General features: G+C 38.5%; 1 protein-coding gene across 3 annotated transcripts in view; it reads right to left on the reverse strand.

The window, feature by feature from the left end:
* Nucleotides 1–559: 559 nt before the first annotated feature.
* Nucleotides 560–24,684, reverse strand: part of CYB5R4 (cytochrome b5 reductase 4) — a 114,535-nt gene continuing 90,410 nt past the window's right edge. For all 3 annotated transcript variants that reach the window (XM_070796139.1, XM_070796138.1, XM_070796137.1), the window contains 6 exons: nt 24,395–24,535; nt 22,698–22,850; nt 16,167–16,317; nt 15,776–15,862; nt 3,307–3,471; nt 560–1,150 (listed from right to left, as the gene is read on the reverse strand). In XM_070796139.1, the coding sequence (XP_070652240.1) occupies nt 1,096–1,150; nt 3,307–3,471; nt 15,776–15,862; nt 16,167–16,317; nt 22,698–22,850; nt 24,395–24,535 (752 nt within the window). In that variant the 3' untranslated portion in view covers nt 560–1,095. The remainder of the gene's footprint in view (nt 1,151–3,306; nt 3,472–15,775; nt 15,863–16,166; nt 16,318–22,697; nt 22,851–24,394; nt 24,536–24,684) is intronic.

Here is a 24,684-nt window from a genome sequence, read left to right on the forward strand (position 1 = left end):
TGCTATCCTGAATAAGAGTGAAAAATTGAAGTTAGCTTATGCAGAACCACCCATGCATCCAACGCGGTTTCCTCATGAAAAAGCTCACAATGGCTTTTCTCGATACTCTTTGAAGAATCCCCATCTGTGAGAGCTTTTTGCAGGTTGTGCACAGAGGCAGGGAGAGAGAATAAGATGACCACACAGCAGAGCTTAGGAGGGCTCCCCACTGAGCTGGCATTTGTGGGGTGAGCAACCAGCCAGGGAAGGTACCATTTAGGATGGCGTGTTCCTCATTTTCCTAGCTGGTCTAGGCAGACTCAAAAAGAATTTAAATTTAATCCATTCCAAAGCAGCAAATGATTGTTTTAGGCCATGGGTCCAGAGGCTACACTTCCATTATCTTTCCCAATGTCTCTAGTTTTGGCTAAGAAAAGCTGTCAAAGTTATCTAAGTTTCTAAACACATCTAATCCAAAACTACCTGTGTGAGTGTCTCCAGAATCTTTTATCATTGCCTCTTAATATTCTCCTTACATACCACCCCAAACATGCATTCAAACACATTTCTATGACAAAGATTAAAAAGTACTTAAGTATATTTTTATTCTACTCTGTATCAAGGCCATAGACACAAAATGTTTGGATCGCTTAATAAGTTATAACATTCCGTGTTTTCATAGTAAGAACAAGGACATAAATAATCATTTCCTGAGTTAACAGTGCAATGTAAAATTTAATCTGTATTGCTAATCAGACATTGTACAGCATAGAAATGTGATCAAAATGATCATTTGCTTTATCATGTCATAAAACACGAGAGCTTACTGTAGAACAGTGATACAGTTTACATGGTAAGGAACTTTGTGATTCATAACAAAGAATCCTATACGTACTTGTTGTCATGATTGACTTTTCAGGACAAATATCAGTAGTAAAATAAGTTAAGGTACAAAATAAAGTCCACAAGGTATCTATAGTGAAGAAACGTTTGTTTTTGTTTAAGAAACTGAAACTTGGATTCTAGTTAACCTTTTAGTATATACAAAAATGTTCTCTTAAAAAAAACCTTAAGTAATCACAAATTTAGATTAAACAGTTGAATGACAGCTCTTCATTATGCTGTAAAACTATGGATCTCATCTTTGGAAAAGTTCAGATCATGCAGCATCCTGAAAAACAAATACAAAGCACATGTTTCTTATGGAAGATGCTTGAAAATAAAATAACATCAAAGTTTACCACCGTAACCATAATATTTTTTCATATTTCCCAGTTAGTATGTGCTGTCTAAAAAACCCCATAATTTTCACTTCTAAAAAATTAACAATTCCTTAGTGTCATCAAATATCTAGTAAGTGTTCACACCTGCAGCTGTCTCATAAGTGTTATAATTTTTAAAAGTATGTTTGAATCAAGATCCAACTAAAGTCTATTCACTGTGACTGGTTTATATGTGTTTTAGGTATCTTTTGAGCTGTAAGATCCCCTCCATCTCTCTCTGTCCTGCAATTTATTTGTTGACAAAATGAGATTTTCACACATTGACTCCCCCATGGTTCTGATTTTGCAGTATCCCTGTGGCTTTACTCTAATAATATGTTCCTTTTTCCTTTTATCTCCCTAAATTTAATAATTAGATCTAGAGGTCTGATCAGATACAGGTTCAATTCTTTTTGACCAGACTACGTCATAGATCGTGCTCTTTCATCACGAGGCACATAATACCTGGTTGGCTCTCTTTTGGGATGCAAACCACCATTGATGATCTAGGTACAGATCAATTAGTTCATTAGGGACTGAAGTTGATGACATCCTACTTCTATCATTATTTATCAGCCAAGGAATTCTCTAAAGAATAACTTCTTCTCACTTATTTTGTGGTTACACAGTAGTATAGCTCATACAGAAAAGGCAGAATAAATCCTTATTTTTTTCCCCTTTATTCATCAGTTTTCAAAGTAAGGAGTTGATACCATAGCATTCTATCTTAATTTTCCCTCACGGAAAAGTAGAAATACGGCTTAAGTACAATTTAACTTGGAAAACACTATCAAAGGAGATAGCTACTTAAAAGTAGCTGTTTAAAATGCTGCTAAAAAAATAAACATTTATTTAGAACTCCCTCTATGTAGTCACTGTGCTAAGCACTTCAGTGCATAAATATTATCATTTATTGCCTTGTATAAATGAGGCTTCCCAGGTGGCAGTGGTAAAGAATGTGCCAGTCAATGCAAGAGATGCAGGAGATGCAGGGTTGATCCCTGGGTCGGAAAGATCCCCTGGAGAAGGAAATGGCAACCCACTCCAGTATTCTTGCCTGGAGAAGTCTGTGGACAGAGGAGCCTGCTGGGCTACAGTCTGTAGGGTCCCAAAGAGTAGGACACAACTGAGCGACTGATACACATGTACATATAGAAATGCACTAAAGTTTAGAAAGTTTTGGCTCATAGTTAATGACTGCAGGGTGACTGTAAGTGGTGGAGCTGGGTTTCCAACCCAAACTGGTAGCTTCCAGAGCACACACACATACTCACACAAAGGGCCAGGATGGCACAGGAGTCAAAAGGACCAATGTGGTACAGCAGGCAAGCCTCTCACTATCTAACCCCATCCTATCTTTTCAGCCATACCGCCTGTCTTTTTCATAATTAAAAATAAAACAGCAAGAGAGAAAACTATCTAGAAAGTGTTAGGTTCAGTCATATACCAAACAAGGAAATGCAGAGCATTTAAGGCAGCTGTATTTTAAAATCATCTAGAAACCCAATAACAGTGGCTATCGCTATATCTAAACTAAACACGTTAAAGTGTCATTTTAGAGTTAAATCAGATCAAGGTGATTTTTAAATAAGATAGTCATACCACTGAGTTTTCATTGTGCAGAGTTCAACTCTTTGACTAATGCTCACCCAGCTGCAGAGAGGGAGGATCAAAAGCTATAATGAGATGAACATAGCTTATGATATTTTAAAAGATTATTATATATTATGAAGCTTTGGTGGAAGGAGAGGTTGAATCTAGAGCCCTAAAAAGATCTGGCACCCATTCTATGAATGTGTTCATGCTGCCTGCCACTAGGAGAGGCTATCAAGAGCTGGGTGTGTCTTATTTTTGTGTTCACGTTTAACTCTGTGCATAACTGGGGCCTCCGACCCTTCACTGCATACAGATGAAACACTTGGTCAGTATTTCCTTACACTGTGACAGACTTCTAAAGTGCAGGTTCATATGAACAGGAAGAACTGAGAGCCACAACAACTGCTTTTTACAGGAGGCTGTATTTCACCAGTGCTGCAGTTCTTTCTCCTACCACATTGCTACTCACCTCATTCCTTGTTCTGTGAATGGCGTTGGTCCACAAAGGCAGATGAGGACTTTGGATGTGTCTGATCTTCTTTTCAAAAATTCAGAGAGCAGAGCTGGTGAAATGTATCCCTGTTTGCCACTCCATTCAGAAGTAGGTGCTGAGAGGACAAATTCAACCTCAAATCTGGAGAAAAGAAACATTTCTTTAAAAAGTTTATTATGTTAAACATGTCAGGAACATGTTTCAAGTTCAATAAAACATCTTTTTTCTCCTCTGGAGAACAACTGAATATAGGAAGGTTGATACACTTGCTAGAAGAGCACTGGAAGGGATTGTAAACAAAGATTTCACAAAAAATACAAGTAAATCCATAGTTATTTAACATAAACTTTTGTTACAGAAAAGAGAATAATTTGACATTTTTTACTGAACTCAGAGAGAGCTTAGCCTGGGTTCATGACCTGTGTGTAATTACATTCTACCTACATATAAATGTATTCCACTCAATAAACAGTTGTTGAATTCAACCAAGGATGACTATATCCAAGATAGAGAATGTGGTTTTTAGGGACCCTACAAACCAAAGCATTTTAAATTAAAATATTTTGAATTAAAAAAAGAAAGCTCAAAGTTATCTCAGAGAGCTCTAGGCTTCTATTAATCTGCTCAGTAAAGAACATGACCAATGACATGTGCATTTTAATCTCTGACTCAAACCCTTCTAATGAGTCCTTGACTCTGATGACCAATTGCCTATCTGACTCTCTTCTGTTTATGTCTCCATGGGCTCCCCTCACCCTGCAGTCTCCCTGTGCCACACCTGGCTTCACTGCTGTGAATGGCACCACACTCACGTGGGGTGCACAAACCAGAAACCTGAGACTGATCTGCCTCACCTTTCACATCCTGATTCTCCCTGATCCTAGCTCCTAACTCTGTGCTCTGCTTCTCAGCCTGCACTGCCACAGCCTGCCTGTTCTCTTTCTGTAATGTTTCTACCACACCCCACCGTTCAGTTCTTAGCTCAAGCATCACTTCTAGGGAAGCACTGCTGTTCCACTGTCTTTTCTTATATGTGTTGTAGAAATGTTTCCCTTTTCCTCTTCTTTATCACTCTTAAATCAGGCTGTAAATAGGTGGCCACCGAGATGATTATTTTAGTAATGTCTGCTGCTGTTGCTAAGTCACTTCAGTCGTGTCTGACTCTGTGTGACTCCACAGACGTCAGCCCACCAGGCTCTCCTGCCCCTGGGATTCTCCAGGCAAGAACACTGGAGGGTTGCCATTTCCTACTCCAATGCATGAAAGTGAAAAAGTGAAAGTGAAGTCGCTCAGTCGTGTTCACTTTCCCCATAAGACTAGAAACTCAATGAGGGCAGGGACTGGTTACCGCTGCACCCCTAGTGGCCAGCACACAGGGAGGAAGGCATTTGAGAAGAGTACAGAATTACAATAAGAAAGAAGTACATCAAACCAAGTCTCAAAAGGAGCTCCAGACCAGTTCTTCCCACAGCTCTGTAATATGATATGTGACCTGCTGGTGAAGAGCCAGAGCAAATTGAAAATTCTAAGCTGTACCTGGTCCCTTTGCTCTGTTTTCAAACACCACTAATTCTTATCATTTTTCAGCAGCATAGATCAAATGCCTTGCTACATTTTCTGCTTGAGAAATTTAGATCTTTTCTCAATAGTGGCAGAAATTAATTATATGTTAATCTCAAGAAAATGCTGAAGTGAATCATTTCTCTCGTGAGGTGGCCTGGGTAGCCGAACACCAGAACAGAAACAAGAGGCAGCTGGTGCAGTGGTCCTTGCCTGGCTGCACTGCAGCAGGTTAACGCTCCCAAAGGCTGATGGGAGTCGGGGTGGGGAGGGTGAGGGTGGGACAGGTACACAGATCACCTCAGGGTCCAGCTGGGGACAGAAAAGCCGTCCCAGCTCTCAGCAGACCCAGACTCTAGGTGGGAAAAACTACATGCTCTTACAATTCTAATAATCTGATTTTATATTTAAAAACCCTATAGAGACATGTTTTATTTCTTGCTTTCAAGATTCCCATTTTGTTTTAGCAGTGATTCAAATCCACCCTATAGAAAATAGCACCCCCAAAAAACATTCTTTCACTAACATTTTTTCCTTCCCTGCAGTTATAATTAAGAAAGTGTTTGATAATTCTGGAATGTGATGTCTGTTTACTGCTTCATGAGGGCAGAGTCCTTGTTTATCTTCTTCTACACTGTATTCAGGCTTGGTTTGAGACAAATGTGCAAAAAATACTTGATGAATAAATAAAAGAATTTATTGAACAAGCTATATTGGTTAAAAATAAACAGTATACTTGGAAAAGCAAAACCATATGCTGGTATCTATGAAATTACATATAAAAATGTATGCAAATTTGTGGGAGCATTTTTCTGGGAAGGTCCATAACCTTTCATCAGATTATCAAAGGGGACCCAAGAGCAGCTGCAGAATCACTATCTTAAGACATTTCTAATTATACATAGACAGTACAATGGAAGACAGCAACTGCCTTGTTAAATTACAAATGAAAGATAGTCTCCTCTGCCTCTATTTTCCAATAAACCTGTCACTGGAATAAAACTGCTAAGATATGTAAATCAATATTGGGTGTCCTTTGTCATCCAAAAAAATCCTGCTTTTCCTTTAATGAGCTGCTTTAAAAAGAAAAAAAAAAATCCTCATCAGTGGCATACTTTCTACAGGCATCTACTATAGGGTGAAAAATAACTGTGATCCTTACGTAAATGGTATAAATTCCTTATATGTTTTGTACTTAGTTACATATTGGTCCCCTGGGTATACCTTTGGGGCTCTCAAAAGAAAAAGACCAGGTGGAATGGATGCAGTTTTAGAGGACGGTAAGGAGACTGTTCTGGAGAAGGAAATGGCAACCCTCTCCAGTGTTCTTGTCTGGAGAATTCCATGGACAGAGGAGCCTGGTGGGCTACAGTCCATGGGGTCACAAAGAGAAGGACACGACTGAATGATCTTCTCCTTCCTGGGACTGGAAAAGAGCTTAAACTGGAGTGGGAGCAATCCCAAGTTAACTCAAGAATACCTGAATGAAGGACTTTTTACACCACATCAAGATACAGACGGTTATTATGGATGGTTACTTCCGAATTTTTCTAAAAGGCAACTTACTGTCTGAAGCATTTGTAGCTTTGAGGCGTGCACTGCCTCAGGTGAATATCCTGAAGTTCCTTTCTACCCTATTATTTCAAAAGTGCCAGAAAGGACTCGGACTCTTGAAAAAGTTATCAGAAAATACATTTCGAGGATCCATAAAGTGCAAAGCAATATATATGAGAGAGAAAGAGAGACCTGATTCTATGAGGTCTAAATGTCAATGGAAGTAAACAAGCTTGTGAAAAAGAAATTATTTTTAAGTAGACTGATAACGACTTGAGATAAAAAATCTTGAAATACAAATGTATTCATTAGTCTAAACCGCATGCAGTGCCTGAAGTCATTTAACAACATATTCCCTCCTCCCCCAGGCAATCAACTTCCCGGACCCACTGATTCCTACTTCTTAACACAGGCATGGCCCTGCCCTCCCATTTTTACTGCCATAGCTTCAGTTCCAGCCCTTCTATCCCTTGTCTAAGATGCTGCTCTATTAGCCTTATCCTCATCTACCTGGCACATCCTCGTTATACTAGTTTTCCTAAAAACACAGATCCAATCTCACAATTACTTTGCTTAAAAAGCTTCAGTGACTTGTTACTACCCACAAAATAGTATTTCAAAAGTATTTGGGGCCCCAGCTTTCCCTGGCTTTTCTAAACTAAAGAAAAATACTAGAAACTGTGGTGAACGCTATTTGCTCATGGGAGAAACAGCTCATAAACAGCTGACGTTAACATGAGATAAAACGTACATCTTAAAGAAACATTTCTCAAAATGAATCTGATGAAACACCTGTGTTCTTTCAAATGTTAGTGGTAGTCCATGGTGGGGGAGGGGGAAGCTAACCTAATCAAGTAAGTTTGGGGGAAAATTAAAAGATATTTCTTTAGAATTTTTCAAAACCTTGAACATGGTAAGTTCATATTAAGCTTCAAGAAGCTAACAGAGCATACATTATTTCTCAAACCTATTTAATCACAGAGCCCTTTAGGGTGGGAATACATGAACACATTCGAAGAAACACACCCCTGGAGGAACATCTAGCAGGGGAACAGAAAATGGTTTAGGGTCCAGATTAGGGACCCACGTATCTGAGTTGCCTCACAGGCTGCAGGAAAAGGAAGGGATTCAAGAACTTTCTTCAGTTTCCTTATGCTTCCGGAATCACTGGATTTTTCTATCTTAAAGGAACTAACACATTGCTAGTCCCCAGAGTACAGAAAAACTTTACCTTTTGAGAGGCTATTTGTCAAAATGGATCAGTAGCTTTGGTACACTTTGACTTAGTGAGTCTTCTGGTGAATTTCTATCCTGCAATACACAGAACTGTACAAAAAAGGTCTTAATCATCCAGATAACCATGATGATGTAATCCCTTACCGAGAGCCAGACATCCTGGAGTGTGAAGTTAAGTGGGCCTTAGGAAGCATTACTACGAACCAAGTTAGTGGAGGTGACAGAATTCCAGCTGAGCTATTTCAGCTCCTAAAAGATGATGCTATTAAAGTGCTGTACTTGATCTGTCAGCAAATTTGGAAAACTCGGCAATAGCCACAGGACTGGAAAAGGTCGGTTTTCATTCCAGTAACAAAGAAGGGCAATGCAAGAGAATGGTCAAACTACCATAAAATTGCACTCATTTCACAAGCCAGCAAGGTAATGCTCAAAATCCTCCCAGCTAGGCTTCAACAGTATGTGAACTGAGAACTTCCAGATGTATAAGCTGGATTTAGAAAAGGCAGAAGAACCAGAGATCAAATTGTCAACATCTGCTGGATCATAGAAAAAGCAAGAGAATTTCAGAAAAACATCTACTTCTGCTTCATTGACTACACTAAAGCCTTTGGCTGTGTGGATCACAACAAACTGTGGAAAATCCTTAAAGAGATGGGAATACCAGACCACCTTACCTGCCTCCTGAGAAACCTGTATGCAGGTCAAGGAGCAATAGTTAGAACTGGATATGCAACAACGGACTGGTTCAAAATTGGAAAAGAAGTACATCAAGGCTGTATATTGTCAGCCTGCTTATTTAACTTATATGCAGGGTACATCATGAGAAATGCCAGGCTGGATGAAGCACAAACTAGAATCAAGATTGCCAGGAGAAATAGCAATAACCTCAGATATGCACATGACACCATCCTAATGGCAGAAAGCAAAGAGGAACTAAAGAGCCTCTTGATGAAAGTGAAAGAGGAGAGTAAAAAAGCTGGCTTAAAACTCAACATTCAAAAACTAAGATTGTGACATCTGGTCCCATCACTTCATGGCAAATAGGTGGAGAAACAATGGAAACAGTGACAGACTTTATGTTCTTGGGCTCCAAAATCACTGCAGATGGTGACTCTAGCCATGAAATTAAAAGATGCTTGTTCCTTGGAAGAAAAGCTATGACAAACTTAGCGTATTAAAAAGCAGAGATAACACTTTGTCAACAAAGGTCCATATAATCAAAGCTATGGTTTTTCCAGTAGTCATGTACCGATGTGAGAATTGGACCCCAAGGCTGAGCACTGAAGAATTGATGCTTTTGAACTGTGGTGTTGGAGAAGACTCTGGAGAATCTCTTGGACTGCAAGGAGATGAAACCAGTCATTCCTAAAGGAAATCAATCCTAAATATTCATTGGAAGGACTGATGCTGAAGCTCTAATACTTTGGCCACCTGATGAAAAGAACTGACTCATTAGAAAAGTCCCTGAATCTGGGAAAGATTGAAGGTAGGTGAAGCGAACGACAGAGGATGAGATGGTTAGATGGCATCACCAACTTAATGGACATGAGTTTGAGTAAGCTCCAGGAGTTTGTGGTAGACAGGGAAGCCTGGTGTGCTGCAGTCCATGGGGTAGCAAAGAGTCAGACACTATAAAGTGACTGAAAAACAATGACAGAATACAATGCAGCTATTAAAAACCATGGTACAATGCAGGTTTTCCCAACTAGCACTGCTGGCATTTTGGGCAGAATAATTTTCTGTCATCTTGTGTTGTTCTGTGCACTGTAGGCTCTTAGCAGCATTCTTGGCCTCTACCCACTAGGTGCCAGGGGAACCCCCTTCATCAGTTGTTATAATCAAAAATGTTTCCAGACATAAATGCCCCCTAGGGTGTAGAATCCAGGTTAAGAATGTGAAGTTAAGTGGGCCTTAGAAAGCATCACTACAAACAAAGTTAGTGGAGGTGATGGAATTCCAGTTGAGCTATTTCAAATCCTGAAAGATGATGCTGTGAAAGTGCTGCACTCAATATGCCAGCAAATTTGGAAAACTCAGCAGTGGCCATAGGACTGGAAAAGGTCAGTTTTCAATCCAATCCCAAAGAAAGGCAATGCCAAAGAATGCTCAAACTACCACACAATTGCACTCATCTCACACGCTAGTAAAGTAATGCTCAAAATTCTCCAAGCCAGGCTTCAGCAATATGTGAACTGTGAACTTCCAGATGTTCAAGCTGGTTTTAGAAAAGGCAGAGGAACCAGAGATCAAATTGTCAACATCCACTGGATCACGGAAAAAGCAAGAGAGTTCCAGAAAAACATCTATTTCTGCTTTATTGACTATGCCAAAGCCTTTGACTGTGTGGATCACAATAAACTGTGGAAAATTCTGCAAGAGATGGGAACACCAGACCACCTGATCTGCCTCTTGAGAAATTTGTATGCAGGTCAGGAAGCAACAGTTAGAACTGGACATGGAACAACAGACTGGTTGCAAATGCGAAAAGGAGTACATCAAGGCTGTATATTGTCACCCTGCTTATTTAATTTATATGCAGAGTACATCATGAGAAATGCTGGACTGGAAGAAACACAAGCTGGAATCAAGATGGCCGGGAGAAATATCAATAACCTCAGATATGCAGATGACACCACCCTTATGCCAGAAAGTGAAGAGGAACTCAAAAGCCTCTTGATGAAAGTGAAAGTGGAGAGTGAGAAAGTTGGCTTAAAGCTCAACATTCAGAAAACTAAGATCATGGCATCTGGTCCCATCACTTCATGGGAAATAGATGGGGAAACAGTGGAAACAGTGTCAGACTTTATTTTTCTGGGCTCCAAAATCACTGCAGATGGTGACTGCAGCCATGAAATTAAAAGACGCTTACTCCTTGGAAGGAAAGTTATGACCAACCTAGATAGCATATTCAAAAGCAGAGACATTACTTTGCCAACAGAGGTCTGTCTGGTCAAGGCTATGGTTTTTCCAGTGGTCATGTATGGATGTCAGAGTTGGACTGTGAAGAAGGCTGAGCGCCGAAGAATTGATGCTTTTGAACTGTGGTGTTGGAGAAGACTCTTGAGAGTCCCCTGGACTGCAAGGAGATCCAACCAGTCCATTCTGAAGGAGATCAGCCCTGGGATTTCTTTGGAAGGAATGATGCTAAAGCTGAAACTCCAGTACTTTGGCCACCTCAGGCGAAGAGTTGACTCATTGGAAAAGACTCTGATGCTGGAAGGGACTGGGGGCAAGAGGAGAAGGGGACGACAGAGGATGAGATGGCTGGATGGCATCACTGACTCGATGGACGTGAGTCTGAGTGAACTCTGGGAGTTGGTGATGGACAGGAGGCTTGGCGTGCTGCGATTCATGGGGTCGCAAAGAGTCGGACATGACTGAGCGACTGATCTGATCTGATCTGATCTGATACATAGAACATACACAATACACTGAAGAGAAAATGTAGTTATAAAAGTATAGTCAGTAGGACTACATTATTTAAAAAATACAAAAGAAAACAAATAATACATGTATATAAGTATGTGTGGGCAGGTGGAAAAAGGGAGAAAGAGAAAGAAAATGGAAAGATACAGACCATTACTTTTGCTTGGATGGTAAGACTACAGATGATTTTTTTCCCCATATACATTTTTCTATATAAATTCATATTAATTCTATAAACAGAGAAATCAACAAATCATCAAATTCCACTATTTACAGAGAAGAATATGCTACTAACTTTACTAAAATAAGGTTATTGTCTTCAAAAATGATTACTTTGAAAGGGAAGGAAAATACTTATTATATTTGTGTATTACAAAATGCCACCCAGGAATCAATCTCATTGTAAAACTGTCCTTCCCCACAAAACTAATTCTGCAAAAGCAGAGAACTCAGAGTAGATGCATTCTACTGAGGGGCGAGGGAAGTACCGATGTATAATACTGAGCCAAGCAGGCCTCATAACACTGCTCAGTAAAAGACAAAAATATGAGACATTTAATTTGGATCACAGTTTACATAATAGCTACAGCTGTTGCTGTACATATTTATGTTCTGTTTTTCTCTCATTTTTCTTTAGGAAAGTATATGTAGGAGACTTCCCTAAACTTGGAATGTTGTGAACCAAATTCCAATTACTGGAGTTAATAGTCAAGTGTAATAGTATTTGGATAAAATTCAGGCAAGCTTTCTTTCCCTCCTCACATTTAAGCCTTAATGACATGAAAACTGAATTGAAACAGAAACATCCTAAAAAAGCACTTATGGTCTATCTATTTTCTGCAATTCTAGTAAATTTAGCAACGTGGGAAAATGAAGAGATCCATTTCCCGGATTGCATGAGAAAATAAGGCAACACAACATCCCTGCTTCCTATCATAGCCCTGGGGAACAGGCACATGGCAGACGCTCACAAGTATTTCATGAATGAATGAACATTGCTACTGCTAAGTCACTTCAGTCGTGTCCGACTCTGTGTGACCCCATAGATGGCAGCCCACCAAGCTCCCCCATCCCTGGGATTCTCCAGGCAAGAACACTGGAGTGGGTTGCCATTTCCTTCTCCAATGCATGAAAGTGAAAAGTGAAAGGGAAGTCACTCAGTCGAATCCCATTCTTCGCGACCCCATGGACTGCAGCCCACCAGGCTCCTCCGTCCATGGGATTTTCCAGGCAAGAGTACTGGAGTGGGGTGCCATTGAACGTTACAAATATACTAATTCTGGGCCCAGCACCTACTCTGCCATTTCACTGCCCCCTTTTGCAAACAATCCTATGATGTAGATATTGATGTCCCTTTTCATAGATGGAAAAAATGAAGCTCCATCAGATCAAGTAACTTGCTCAAGGTCACAAGGTTAATAAGTTTCCATTATACAATTGTGTTTCAAAGAATTTCCCTTGCCAAACACATTATTTGGATAAACATGCTTGCTGAAAATGAAAGTACTAGATTACACACCAGTCTCAGCATCTATTTTTCCTATTCCTCCTTGTTCTACAAAGGACTGATTAGAAACTGTGTCCTAATCCTACAGAGAACAGGGTATTTCATTTAACTACACACGTTTTTATTGCCACAATCCAATAATAATCTAACCAAGATGATGTGTTCAAGTGTCACATTTTGTCATCAGAAATGTATTGGTAAAATGAGAAGTGACACAGGAGAGTCAAAATGTAGGAAAGTGTGATTTAACAGATAAAAAATAAAGCCTTAAATGTTAACTAAATGATGTTTATGACTGTAGCCCAACAGGCTCCTCTGTCCATGGGATTTCCCAGGCAAGAATACTGAGTGGGTTGCCATTTCCTTCTCCAGGGGTTCTTCCTGACCCAGGGATCAAACCCAGGGACAGCCTGCACTGGCAGGCAGATTCTTTACCACTGAGCCACCCTGGAAGCCCAACTAAATGATAGTTATGACCAATTAAAACTACCTTACATTAAATTTAAACTTTTACTTTCCTTGAATGTATGGGACTCAACAGTTATATATCTTGACTGAATACTACTACCAAAACCCATTGGTAAGCCTTCAAGGCCAGGTTTCTCCTCCATCTGCATAGTCTCAGAATATGGAAGGTTCCTGATAAATGTTCCAAAGCCACGTACCCATACAAAGCCATGCGTTTTCCAGTGAGGGTCTGACCATGAGTATCCAGGGAACACAGATCAGCCAGTGCTGGAAGTCAGTGCTAGTAGTGGGCCTCCAGCAAGGCGAGTGTATCTCCAGAAGGCCGAAGAGAAGGCAGGGAGCAGAGAACGCACAGGAATGGGAGCAGAAGAGAGAGGATAAAGGCGGGCTGGCAGTCAAAACACTCTCACTTCTCCCAGCAAACTGGAGCGTCTCCCTCACCTGATGAGTACTGTTAGAGCCACTCATCCAGAAGTGGGGAAAAAGGGGCCTTTCCTTATCCTCAAGCCTACACAATGCCACCAACCCAAATTACATGGACCATGCAAGAAAAAACACACAGGGGACGTTGTTAAAGAATACTTTGTGTTCAGAAGCTGTCAACACATACCCTTTACCAATTAGTTCTTACATCAAAGAAATACTGTTTGCCGAAATAATAGTAAATGAATTTTCCTTGTACAAGGAAAAGATCTTACAAAATACCATGTCCCCAAACTGCCAGAAGTACTTACAAAAGAAAAAACAAAAACTAGCCACAGAAGTATAGCTACGTCTGTCTAAAGTCTTTTAAATGATTGTTTAGAAAAAAGAAGCTCAAGTAGTTAATACAGAAATGAAATGCATGTCCACAGAGGTCCTCCCTAACCACAATGCAAATAATCTGAGGCAGGGCTTCACAGTTTCCAAAGCATTTACACTGCCTTCTCTAGTCTGCACAATAGCCTTAGGAAGGAAGTACGACAGATGTCATTATTCTATTTTGAAGATAGAGAGACAGGCCTACAGAGTAAGTAATTTTTGAATACAGTTTCAAGCTAGTAAAGGGTAGACAGAAAGCCAGAATTTAGGTCTTTAGGTTTTTTCATAAACGTTGCTTCCAATTTTCCACTTTGAGTGAAAAAGACACTAGAAAAACCCAGGAATCTGTATTTCTTTAAATTTGGCTCTAAATTGCCATGTAACTATTTAGACATAATAAATATTTTTAGGATTATGTTTTAAGTATATTAAGAAGAGAAAGCACTTCAAAGATCATTAAATTCAGATCATTCTTAATTTGTGCAAATTACTTACTAAACAAGAATGAGGGGGAGGATGGGAGACAACAGAGAGAAGACTAGAAGGAACCATGGCATCACCTTAGTGAAGATGTTTGGAAAATATTCTGAAGTACCTGGAGGCCCTGGGACAGCTGAGTTCCTGAAGTCTTCACCTTTGAAAAGGCAGAGAACTTTATCTATACTATACCGTCAAAAACATAAACATTTACGTCAGATACTTTGTGTGACTTAGGAAGTTCTGCAATTCTAGAAATAGTTTTTAACGATTACAAAAATGCTTCAGGATGTATGACAGCTTGTTCCATTCGCTCTTCTCCTAAAAGATGTGTTTTGAATTTCATACTGCTTTTACCTCTCTTTAGGGGAGATAGAGCATATGCCTGTTAACCTATCTCACCTTCTTCACTATGCTTGGGCTCCTTTTTCTATGAAACAAATTGTTACCTTGCTGTCCTTGCTGCCTCATTCTGCCACTGAGTTCAGCCTGCCTCAAATTTTTTTCCATGAACTATACTGGCATTTCCCAAAGTGTCTACTGAGGATCATTTGTGATATTTAATGTGTTTATGTAAACAAACAAAAATGAAGAGAATCTTGCTAAACAATGTATAATTAACCCCCTTTCTGGAAAGTCACAATAGGCACTGGCATGGATGGTAAAGGCTCTAAGAAATCCTGTAGTAAAGAATCATGTTTGCTTATTTAATTTGGCTGCACTGGGACTTAGCTGTGGCATGTGGGATCCTGAGTTGCATCATGTGGGCTCTTGGTTGCAGCATGCAGGATCTAGCTCCCTGACCAGGGATTGAACCCAGGCTACCTGCATTGGAAGCATGGAGTCTTAACCACTGGACCACCTGGGAAGTCCCAAAACATCTTTATTTTTGTTTAACTCATCTCACCAAACTTATTTGATTTGTCCCCATTATAATTAGAAAATCTTGAATTACCAAACTGACTACACTGGATCATTTTCAAAGAAACCCAACTCACTATAAAACATAACATAAACAGAAAGCCCAGGAACTTCCCTGGCGGTCCAGTGGTTAGGACTCTGAGCTTTCAATGTAGGGGGTGTGGGTTTGATCCTTAGTTGGGGAATATGATCCCATAAGCAATGTGGTGCAGCCAAAATTTTTTTTTTAATTAAAAAAATCAATATAAAGTCCATTATATATTTTATCAATACATATTTGATGTCACATTGACCTTATCAAATAGTATTTCTTTGGGGAAGGTGTATTAACATTACTTACATTTAAATTTTTTAAAAGAGAATTATTGATTTGTTTAGTTTTTATTAGAAGGAGTTTTCTGGTCAACTAAGAACTTGAACTGAAAGAGGTTAAGGTCTCAACTGACTGAACATGTATGAAAATATTTAAACACAGAGCTAATACTACTTTAATACCTTTTATCCTTAAATGCTAATTTCTCCAACTGGCTTCTCCAAATTATGTCATCCTCTGTTTTATTGAAGAACATCAGCTTCACTTTCCTTAAAAGAAAAAACAACAATTCAAAAGTACTATTTCAATTATATTTAAAATATGCATGAATGGAAAGTCTAACCGTGAATTAGCATGAATGTTTTTTCAGTGTCAATTAGGTAATCAAAGGTAACAAAACTAAAGGAATCAAGTGAATAAAACAGCTTAGAGTAGAGGAAGAAGAGAAAGAAATGATGACTAAGGGATGAGAACATGTCTGTTGAAGTCCATTGAGTTTTTAATAGATTTAGAACACCTTCTACTAATCTAACAGCCTCACAAGGGACAGGAATTAAATGTAAAATGACATACCTGAGACTGGGTATATTAGTCAAAGCATAATTCAGTACTTTAACCATTGGTGTGAAGCCTGTTCCTGCTGCCAATAAAAAGAGATCTTCCAATTCTTGGAGCTGGGATATTATAAAATTGCCCTCAGGATTGCTTACAGAAACATAATCTCCTACACAACGAAATATACATGAAATCAGAAAAAAAAAAAAAAAAATCAGGAAAACTGAAACAGTTAACCTAGCCAAATTAAGAACACTAGGAGAAGCAGGTTGCATAATTATCAGACTGTATCTCAGTTTTCAAGGAATGTAAGCAGTTTTAAGAATATTCATTAGGCCCCCAAGTATGTCATTATACTCACATTTTCATTATAATCAAATTAATAATAAGGTTTTATTATACTTATTTCCCAACATTATTTTCCCAAACCATCTGGCATCTCTAATTTATAAACTACTGCCACTAATTATCAATAAAGTCTTGATTGCTAAACTATTGATAAAACTATTTAAAAAGCAGAGTCTGTGTATACCTGTCTTGCATAGTACAGAGTGGAGAATACATATTCACTACTTACATACTGATTCTTAATCATAGTAATAAACCTAGTAGGAGAAAAAAATTGAAATAGAAATACTTTCTAATATCTTATTATCTTCTTACTGTTAATTTTTTAATTACAAAAGTCACATTTCCTTACCAAAGAACATTTAAAAATATGCAAATATACAGCAATAAAAATCACTCCTAGATACTGTTAATAATTTGAGATAATTCTTTAGTCCATTTTAATTTTTTTAGTTTATTTTATTCCCCACTCCCTTCACTGAGGTTACTTCATACATTTGTAAAACAGATTCATTTGCCACACTCTGCATTCCATCTGGGATTCCCTGACATCACCAAACACAAGTTGCAGAACTTGCATTTTTTTCTGAAAGTTTTATATTTTTTTCACATAGTAAAATTCACTCTGCATGGTCTTTGACAAATGCATAGTCATGTGTCCACCATCTCAACAGCATACAGAATGCTTCTATCACCCTAAAAATTCCCCTTTGTATTCAACCCCTCACCCCACCCCTCACAACTATTTATCTGTTCCATTCCTACAGTTTTGCTTTTCCAGAATGTCATATAAATGGTAAAACTGTACAATTTGTAGCCTTTTGAGCCTAGGTGGTTTGGCATAGCAAAATGCATTTTTAAAATATTATCTTATGTACTATTGTTTTCTTAGCTCAGTCTCCCAAGACAATAGAAATAAAAACAAAATAAACAAATGGGATGGACCTAATTAAACGTATAGGCTTTTGCACACAAGAGACCATAAAAAGAAAAAAAAAAAAGACAACGTACAGAATGGGAGAAAATATTTGCCAATGATGTGACAGACAAGGACTTAATCTCCAAAATATACAAACAGCTCATACAACTCAACAACAACAAAAAACAAACAACCCAATGGAAAAATAGGTAAAAGATCTTAGTAGACATTTCTTCAAAGAACATACAGATGGCCAATAGGCACATGAAGAGATGCTCAACATCACTAATCATTAGAGAAATGCAAATCAAAACCACAATGAGGAACCACCTCACACCAGTTAGAATGACCATCATTAAAAAATATACAAACAACAAATGCTGGAAAGGGTGTAGAGAAAAGGAAACCCTCCTACTCATTTGGTGGGAATGTAAATTGGTACAGCTACTATGGAAAACAGTGTGAAGGTTCCTCAGAAAACTGAAAATAGAATTACCATACAATTCAGCAATCCTATGCCTGGGCATATACATGGACAAATCAATAATTCAAAAAGAGACACGCACACCTATGTTCACAGCAGCACTATTCACAGTAGCCAAGACACAGAAATAATCTAAATGTTTAGCAACAGATGAATGGATAAATGTACATATATACAATCGGGTAATACTCAGCCATAAAAAAGAATGACATAATGCCATTTGCAGCAACATCGATGCAACTAGAGATTATCATACTAACTGCAGTAAGTCAGAAAGAAAAAGACAAAATATCATAAGATATCACTTATATGTGGAATCTAATGGCACAAATGAACGTATCTACAGAACAGAAACAGACTCACAGACATAGAGAACAGACTTGTGGTTGCCAAGGGGGAGGAGGTGGGAGAGGGGAGGACTGGGAGTTCAGGATGAACAGGTATAAACTATTATATATAGGATGATAAACAACAAGGTCCTACCATAGAGCATAGGAAACTATATTCAATATCCTGTGATAAACCATAATGGAAAAGAATATTAAAAAAAGAATGTCTATATGTGTATAACTGAGTCAATTTGCTGTACAGCAGAGACTGACACAACATGTAAATCAACTATACTTCAATTAAAAAATTTTTTTTAAACACAACTGGAAAAAAAACCCACAAAATAAAACAAGAGCTGTTCTGAATTCCTATTAAAAACAAAGCATGATCAGAAACCATACTTGGGGCACACTACTACCAAATCTACAATCAAAATATTTGAATAAACCCTTTTCTGGTATGCAACTGATATAATCTCTGTGCACCACTCAAATAAGAGAACTGTCTTCAGGACATTTCAGAAATTTTCAATGTAATATTAAAAATAATAAAAAAAAAATAAAGTTGTCCATACTTTAAAAAACAATTTCAAATGCTCTGGTTTATTTTTTAATGCTTGGCTGCTCATCTCTTTTCCCTTTCTTGTCCATGGCAGGATAGTAAGAATTGGGTAGTAATTGATGAGTTAAACATTAGAAAGTAACAGAAGCTCCCTGTTATAATTTGAAAGGAACCATGAGAGCAGAATATCCTTGGGAAAAAATCAGCTGTTTGTTTACTAAAGAAGCCTCACAGAATGATATTATCTTGATAATTTCTGTCCACAGTCCAGTCTTTCCAATGTCATAAAATTGATTAGACTCAGGCATGGACCTAATGCTACTCTAATTCACAAGAGATTAAAGCATACCTGCCAGAATGGCAACGATTTTCAGCAGACCACCTGCATCTAGTAACCTGAGCTCCATCCGGGACTTCCATTCCCAATGCAGGGAGATAAAAAATTGGACTATTTGGAAGGTCAAAATAATCATATAAAATTGCTCAATGAACACAGAATTGAAACAAAGTGGATAGTTTGATAAGGTAGCTCCTATAGGTCATAATGGAGTTTCATGAGTTATCACTGTCATGCCAGTGTACAACCCTCTAAGGGGCACCAGTGTCTGTGCCATGAGAGCTCCCCTAGATGAAATTGAAAAAACACTGGCCTTACTATTTCAGCTTTCCTTTTGCATGCTGTAGGCTGACTCTCCACTCTGTTTTGTGTTACACAATGTCTACAGATAGGTTGTAAGACCACTGGTTAAGTTTCCACCTTCTATATTACAATTGTGCTGTCAGTCCTTCACGAGGTCGTATCACCTTCATTAGATCCGTAGGTATTCCAAAATTCTATAGGTTCACATTTATGTTCAATATTTTGATTTATGTAACCAAAGATGACTCATCACATTTGTTATATGTTGATTGCTGAGCTTAACTTTCAGATAGCAAAAATTTTCTCTATTTCCAAATTTCAGCAATCTATTTCACTCGATATTACTGCTAATGTGGTCTTAAAGGGGGAAGGGCACATTTATTGTTAGGCAAAAGACAGTGAAAAGCTGAAGACATAGAAAAAGGAGTAAAATAGTAAGGGACGGAATCTCTAAATATTAGTAGATTTCATTATAGTCCCTTTATTAATTCTTTCAGAGTACTTTTATTAAAAGCCCATTATGTGCCAACTGCTCTGCTAGGGATGGGAAATACAAAGATAAGACAATCTATATCCTTAAACTCAAAGTTCTGTAAATAGGAAATATTATGTATTCTTATCCTAGAGCTATGAACAGTGTTAGTTACTGAGAGAGACCAGTTACAGATCAAGAGAGAAGTGATGAAGGATTGATCTAAGAGGTAGCAGAAAGGATAGAAAAGACAGATTAAAAAGCTACTGGGAGGTAGACTCATCAGAACTTAGCCACTGACTGGATTGGGAGGGAGGCAATGGTTGTCTGAGGAGGCCTTACAAATAGCTGAGAAAAGAAGAGAAGTGAAGGCAAAGGAGAAAAGGAAAGATATATCCATCTCAATGCAGAGTTCCAAAGAATAGCAAGGAGAGATAAGAAAGCCTTCCTAAGTGATCAATGCAAAGACATAGAAAACAATAGAATGGGAAAGACTAGAGCTCTCTTCAAGAAAATTAGAGACACCAAAAGAACATTTCAAGACAGAACATAAAAGAACATAAAAGACATCAAAAGAACATAAAAGACAGAAACAGTATGGACCTGACAGAAGCAGAAGATATCAAGAAGAAGTGGCAAGAATGCACAGAAGTACTACTCAAAAAAGATCTTAATGACCCAGACAAACCACAATGGTGTGATCACTCACCTAGAGCCAGACATCCTGGAATGTGAAGTCAAGTGGGCCTGAGGAACTATGAACTAATCACTATGAACAAAACTAGTGGAGGTGATGGAATTCCAGCTGAGCTTTTTCAAATCCTAAAAGATGATGCTGTGAAAGTGCTATATTCAATATGCCAGCAAATTTGGAAAACTCAGCATTGGCCACAGGACTGGAAAAGGTCAGTTTTCATTCTAATACTGAAGAAAGGCAATGCCAAAGAATGTTCAAATCACTGCACAATTGCACTCATTTCACATGCTAGCTAGCAAAGTAATGCTCAAAATTCTCCAAGCTAGGCTTCAACAGTATGTGAACTGAGAACTTCCAGATGTTCAGGCTGGATGAAGAAAAGGCAGAAGAACCAGAGATCAAATTGTCAATATCTGTTGGCTCACAGAAAAAGCAAGAGAATTCCAGAAAAACGTCTACTTCTGCTTCACTGACTATGCTAAAGCCTTTGACTATGTGGAAAATTTTTCAAGAGATGGGAATACCAGACGACCTTACCTACCTCCTGAGAAATCTGTATGCAGTTCAAGTAACAGAACCGGACATGAAACAACAGACTGGTTCCAAATTGGGAAAGAAGTAAGTACGTCAAGGCTGTATATTGTCAGCCTGCTTATTTAACTTATATGCAGGGTACATCAGGTGAACGCTTGATTAGATGAAGCACAAGCTAGAATCAAGACTCCGGAGAAGGCAATGGCACCCCACTCCAGTACTCTTGCCTGGAAAATCCCATGGATGGAGGAGCCTGGTAGGCTGCAGTCCATGGGGTTGCGAAGAGTTGGACACGACTGAGCAACTTCACTTTCACTTTTCACTTTCATGCATTGGAGAAGGAAATGGCAACCCACTCCAGTGTTCTTGCCTGGAGAATCCCAGGGATGGCGGAGCCTGGTGGGCTGCCGTCTATGGGGTTGCACAGAGTCGGACACGACTGAAGCGACTTAGCAGCAGTAGCAGCAGCAGAATCAAGACTGCAAGGAGAAAGACCAATAACCTCAGATATGCAGATGACATCACACTTATGGCAGAAAGCAGAGAGGAACTAAAGAGACTTGATGAAAGTGAAAGGAGAGAGTGAAAAAGTTGGTTTGAAACTCAACATTCAGAAAACTAAGATCATGGCATCTGGTACCATTACTTCATGGCATATAGATGAAGAAACAACGGAAAACAGTGACAGACTTTATTTTCTTGTGTTCCAAAATCACTGCAGATGATGACTTTAAATTGAAATTAACTTAAATTGAAATAAACATGAAATTAAGATGCTTGTTCCTTGGAAGAATAGCTATGACAAACCTAGACAGCATGTTAAAAAGCAGAGATATTACTTCACTGACAAAGGTCTGTATAGTCAAAGCTGTGGTTTTTCCAGTAGTCATGTATGGATGTGAGACTGAACCACAACGAAAGCTGAGTTTCAAAGAATTGATGCTTTTGAACTCTGGTGTTGGAGAAGACTCTTGAGAGTCTCTTGGATTGCAAGATCCAACCAGTCCATCCTAAAGGAAATCAGTCCTGAATATTCATTGGAAGGACTGATGCTGAAGCTGAAGCTCCAACACTTTGGCCATCTGATGCAAAGAACTGACTCATTGGAAAAGACCCTGATGCTGGGAAACATTGACGGCAGGAGGAGAAGGGGACAACAGAGGATGAGATGGTTGGATGGCATCACCGATGTGATGGCCATGAGTCTGAGTAGGCTCTGGGAGTTGGTGATGGGACAGGGAAGCCTGGGCATGCTGCAGTCTACAGGGTTGCAAAGAGTTGGACATGACTGAGTGATGAAACTGAACTGAACTGAATGGGAAGACTCAGGGAAGACTCAAGTTTCCAAATGGGGTGGAGGATGAACAGATAATATTTTGCAAAGAAGCAAAGAACAGATGAGGAATATGGAAGCAATATGGTGAGACTAAGAGAACACAACTTTGGCTGCAGACATGGTGAGTTTAAGATATTTGACAGATTCCACAAGGAAGTAACCAAAGGAGAGTGTAATATGTGATCCAATCTAGAACACAATCTCAATTAAAAAAAAAAAAATACTAACCAATCTGAAGCTGATCAAGCTCTGGTGTGAAAAATCCAGCAGGGTAGATTTTGATCAAAAAGTAGATGTATATATTGTTGGGAAGAACTGGTTCCTTGAACTCTGAGAATAAGGAATCACATACAGGTGTATATGGCTTCACAATTTCAGTACCTCGAGAAAGTCAAAACAAAGAAATTCAATTCTAAAAATCTAAACAAATGAAGATGAAACATAAAAATGTTATGATGCTATCAGTATATATTTAAAACTGCACCCTTAATGTAACATATTTCTAACTATGTTCTATATGTATACAGCACATGCATATATACTCTAAGCCAAAATGTGTTGAAATAATTTTAACAAATCAGTAATTCACCATAATATGAATAACCTGTTTTTATTAAGTGTGGCATAAAATGATAGGATTTTATGCTAATAAACTTAAAACAACCATCTTTGCCATCAGCATATAAGCTTTGTAATGGGCCACAACAAAAATGGCATCAGAAGTTTACACAGAGATACAAGGAGATACTTACACAATAATTTTAATTATATACCAAATTTTTAACAATGAATACTGATGGCCAATGGGATAATTTGAGTTTTAGGAAAGCATGAATTTTTGAATTATTTTAACAATTTATCATTTTATGTATTATTTTGGTAATTGAAAAGAACACTAATCCAACTACTACTAAGAATATAAAAATAAAAAACAGGGTAAAATTAGTAAGAAGCCATGTTATATTTTAGCTAGCCAAAATCCAAAGAAAGAGGAGTTAACACATTTGAAAGACCAAAATTTTATACATGGCTCCCTCACATATATGAAATTAACTATGTGTAAATTAGATACAACACTTGGACAATAAATACACTGGGGAAGATATCAGTTATTGAATAACTTGGCATTAGTGATGATGAAGAGAAAAATTGAACAGTGTGTATAATACACTATATTTATCAAATCCTGGCTGGTAGTCTGTAAAGCTACTTGCTGGAAACACTAGGACTGACATGGGAATGTTACCTTTTCAGCTTCAACAGATTAAGAAGATATTAGACAACAGCTGGAAGGGTATTTAAAATGATGTAATTTGGGGGTGAAAATAAAGGAAAGAGCATTTACACAGTAAGGAATACACTTACAAGAGCTTCTTTTACTGGTGGCACATGCAAGGAAATCATCTATAATCATCCACTCATTTTCAGCTTTATAAATTCAACTTCATAAACAACCTTGAACTTAAAACTGGCTAATAAGAGATGCTAGTGTATGTTTCTGGTAGCTGTCTTCACAGAAGACTGTGTGCTCTCTAACCTCTTTCTTTTAAGACTTTGCTAATAACAGATTCCCTGTGGGAGGTAATGGCAACCCACTCTAGTATTCTTGCCTGGGAAATCCCAAGGACAGAGGAACCTGGCAGGTTGCAGAGTCAGAGACAACTTAGCAAGTAAACAACAACAAAAGTAATAAATTACAATGCTGGTGGCACCGTCTCTGTGACGAGTGACAATTTCTTTGCTCCACACAGTGATGCAGCGTAGCTAGAGTTCCCACTTGCAGGCACCCTGCATCCACAAACCCAGAAATGGGATATCACAAAGACCAGCTGCCCAGAAACGCTTCACTAATAACCTACCTGGGTGCTTACATTAGTACTGATTACAAACTCCTTATTAAAGAAAATGTTTCTGCAAAGCCTCACCTGTAATAGGTAGCCTGAGGTAAACGTGTTGCCCAACTGGCACCTCAAGATGTGTGCTTGGTGGCAGCATTAAGCAGAACAGCTTCGTATCATGAGTCACATCTTCCTTGGAAACTAACTGGCATTTTCTGTAGAACAAACCTAGAAAGAAGTTCATTTTCTCTTAGTGACAAATAAATTAGGTAAGAAGTACTCCCAGACCCACTACTCAAAAGCACAGACTCAGCTTCTGCTCTTTAGTGAGCTTGAATTTCACTAACAGGTCTATGACATTAAAATAAATTCATCAC

The sequence above is a fragment of the Bos indicus genome, chromosome 9 (genome assembly GCF_029378745.1).
Source record: "Bos indicus isolate NIAB-ARS_2022 breed Sahiwal x Tharparkar chromosome 9, NIAB-ARS_B.indTharparkar_mat_pri_1.0, whole genome shotgun sequence".
Lineage (NCBI taxonomy): Eukaryota > Metazoa > Chordata > Mammalia > Artiodactyla > Bovidae > Bos > Bos indicus.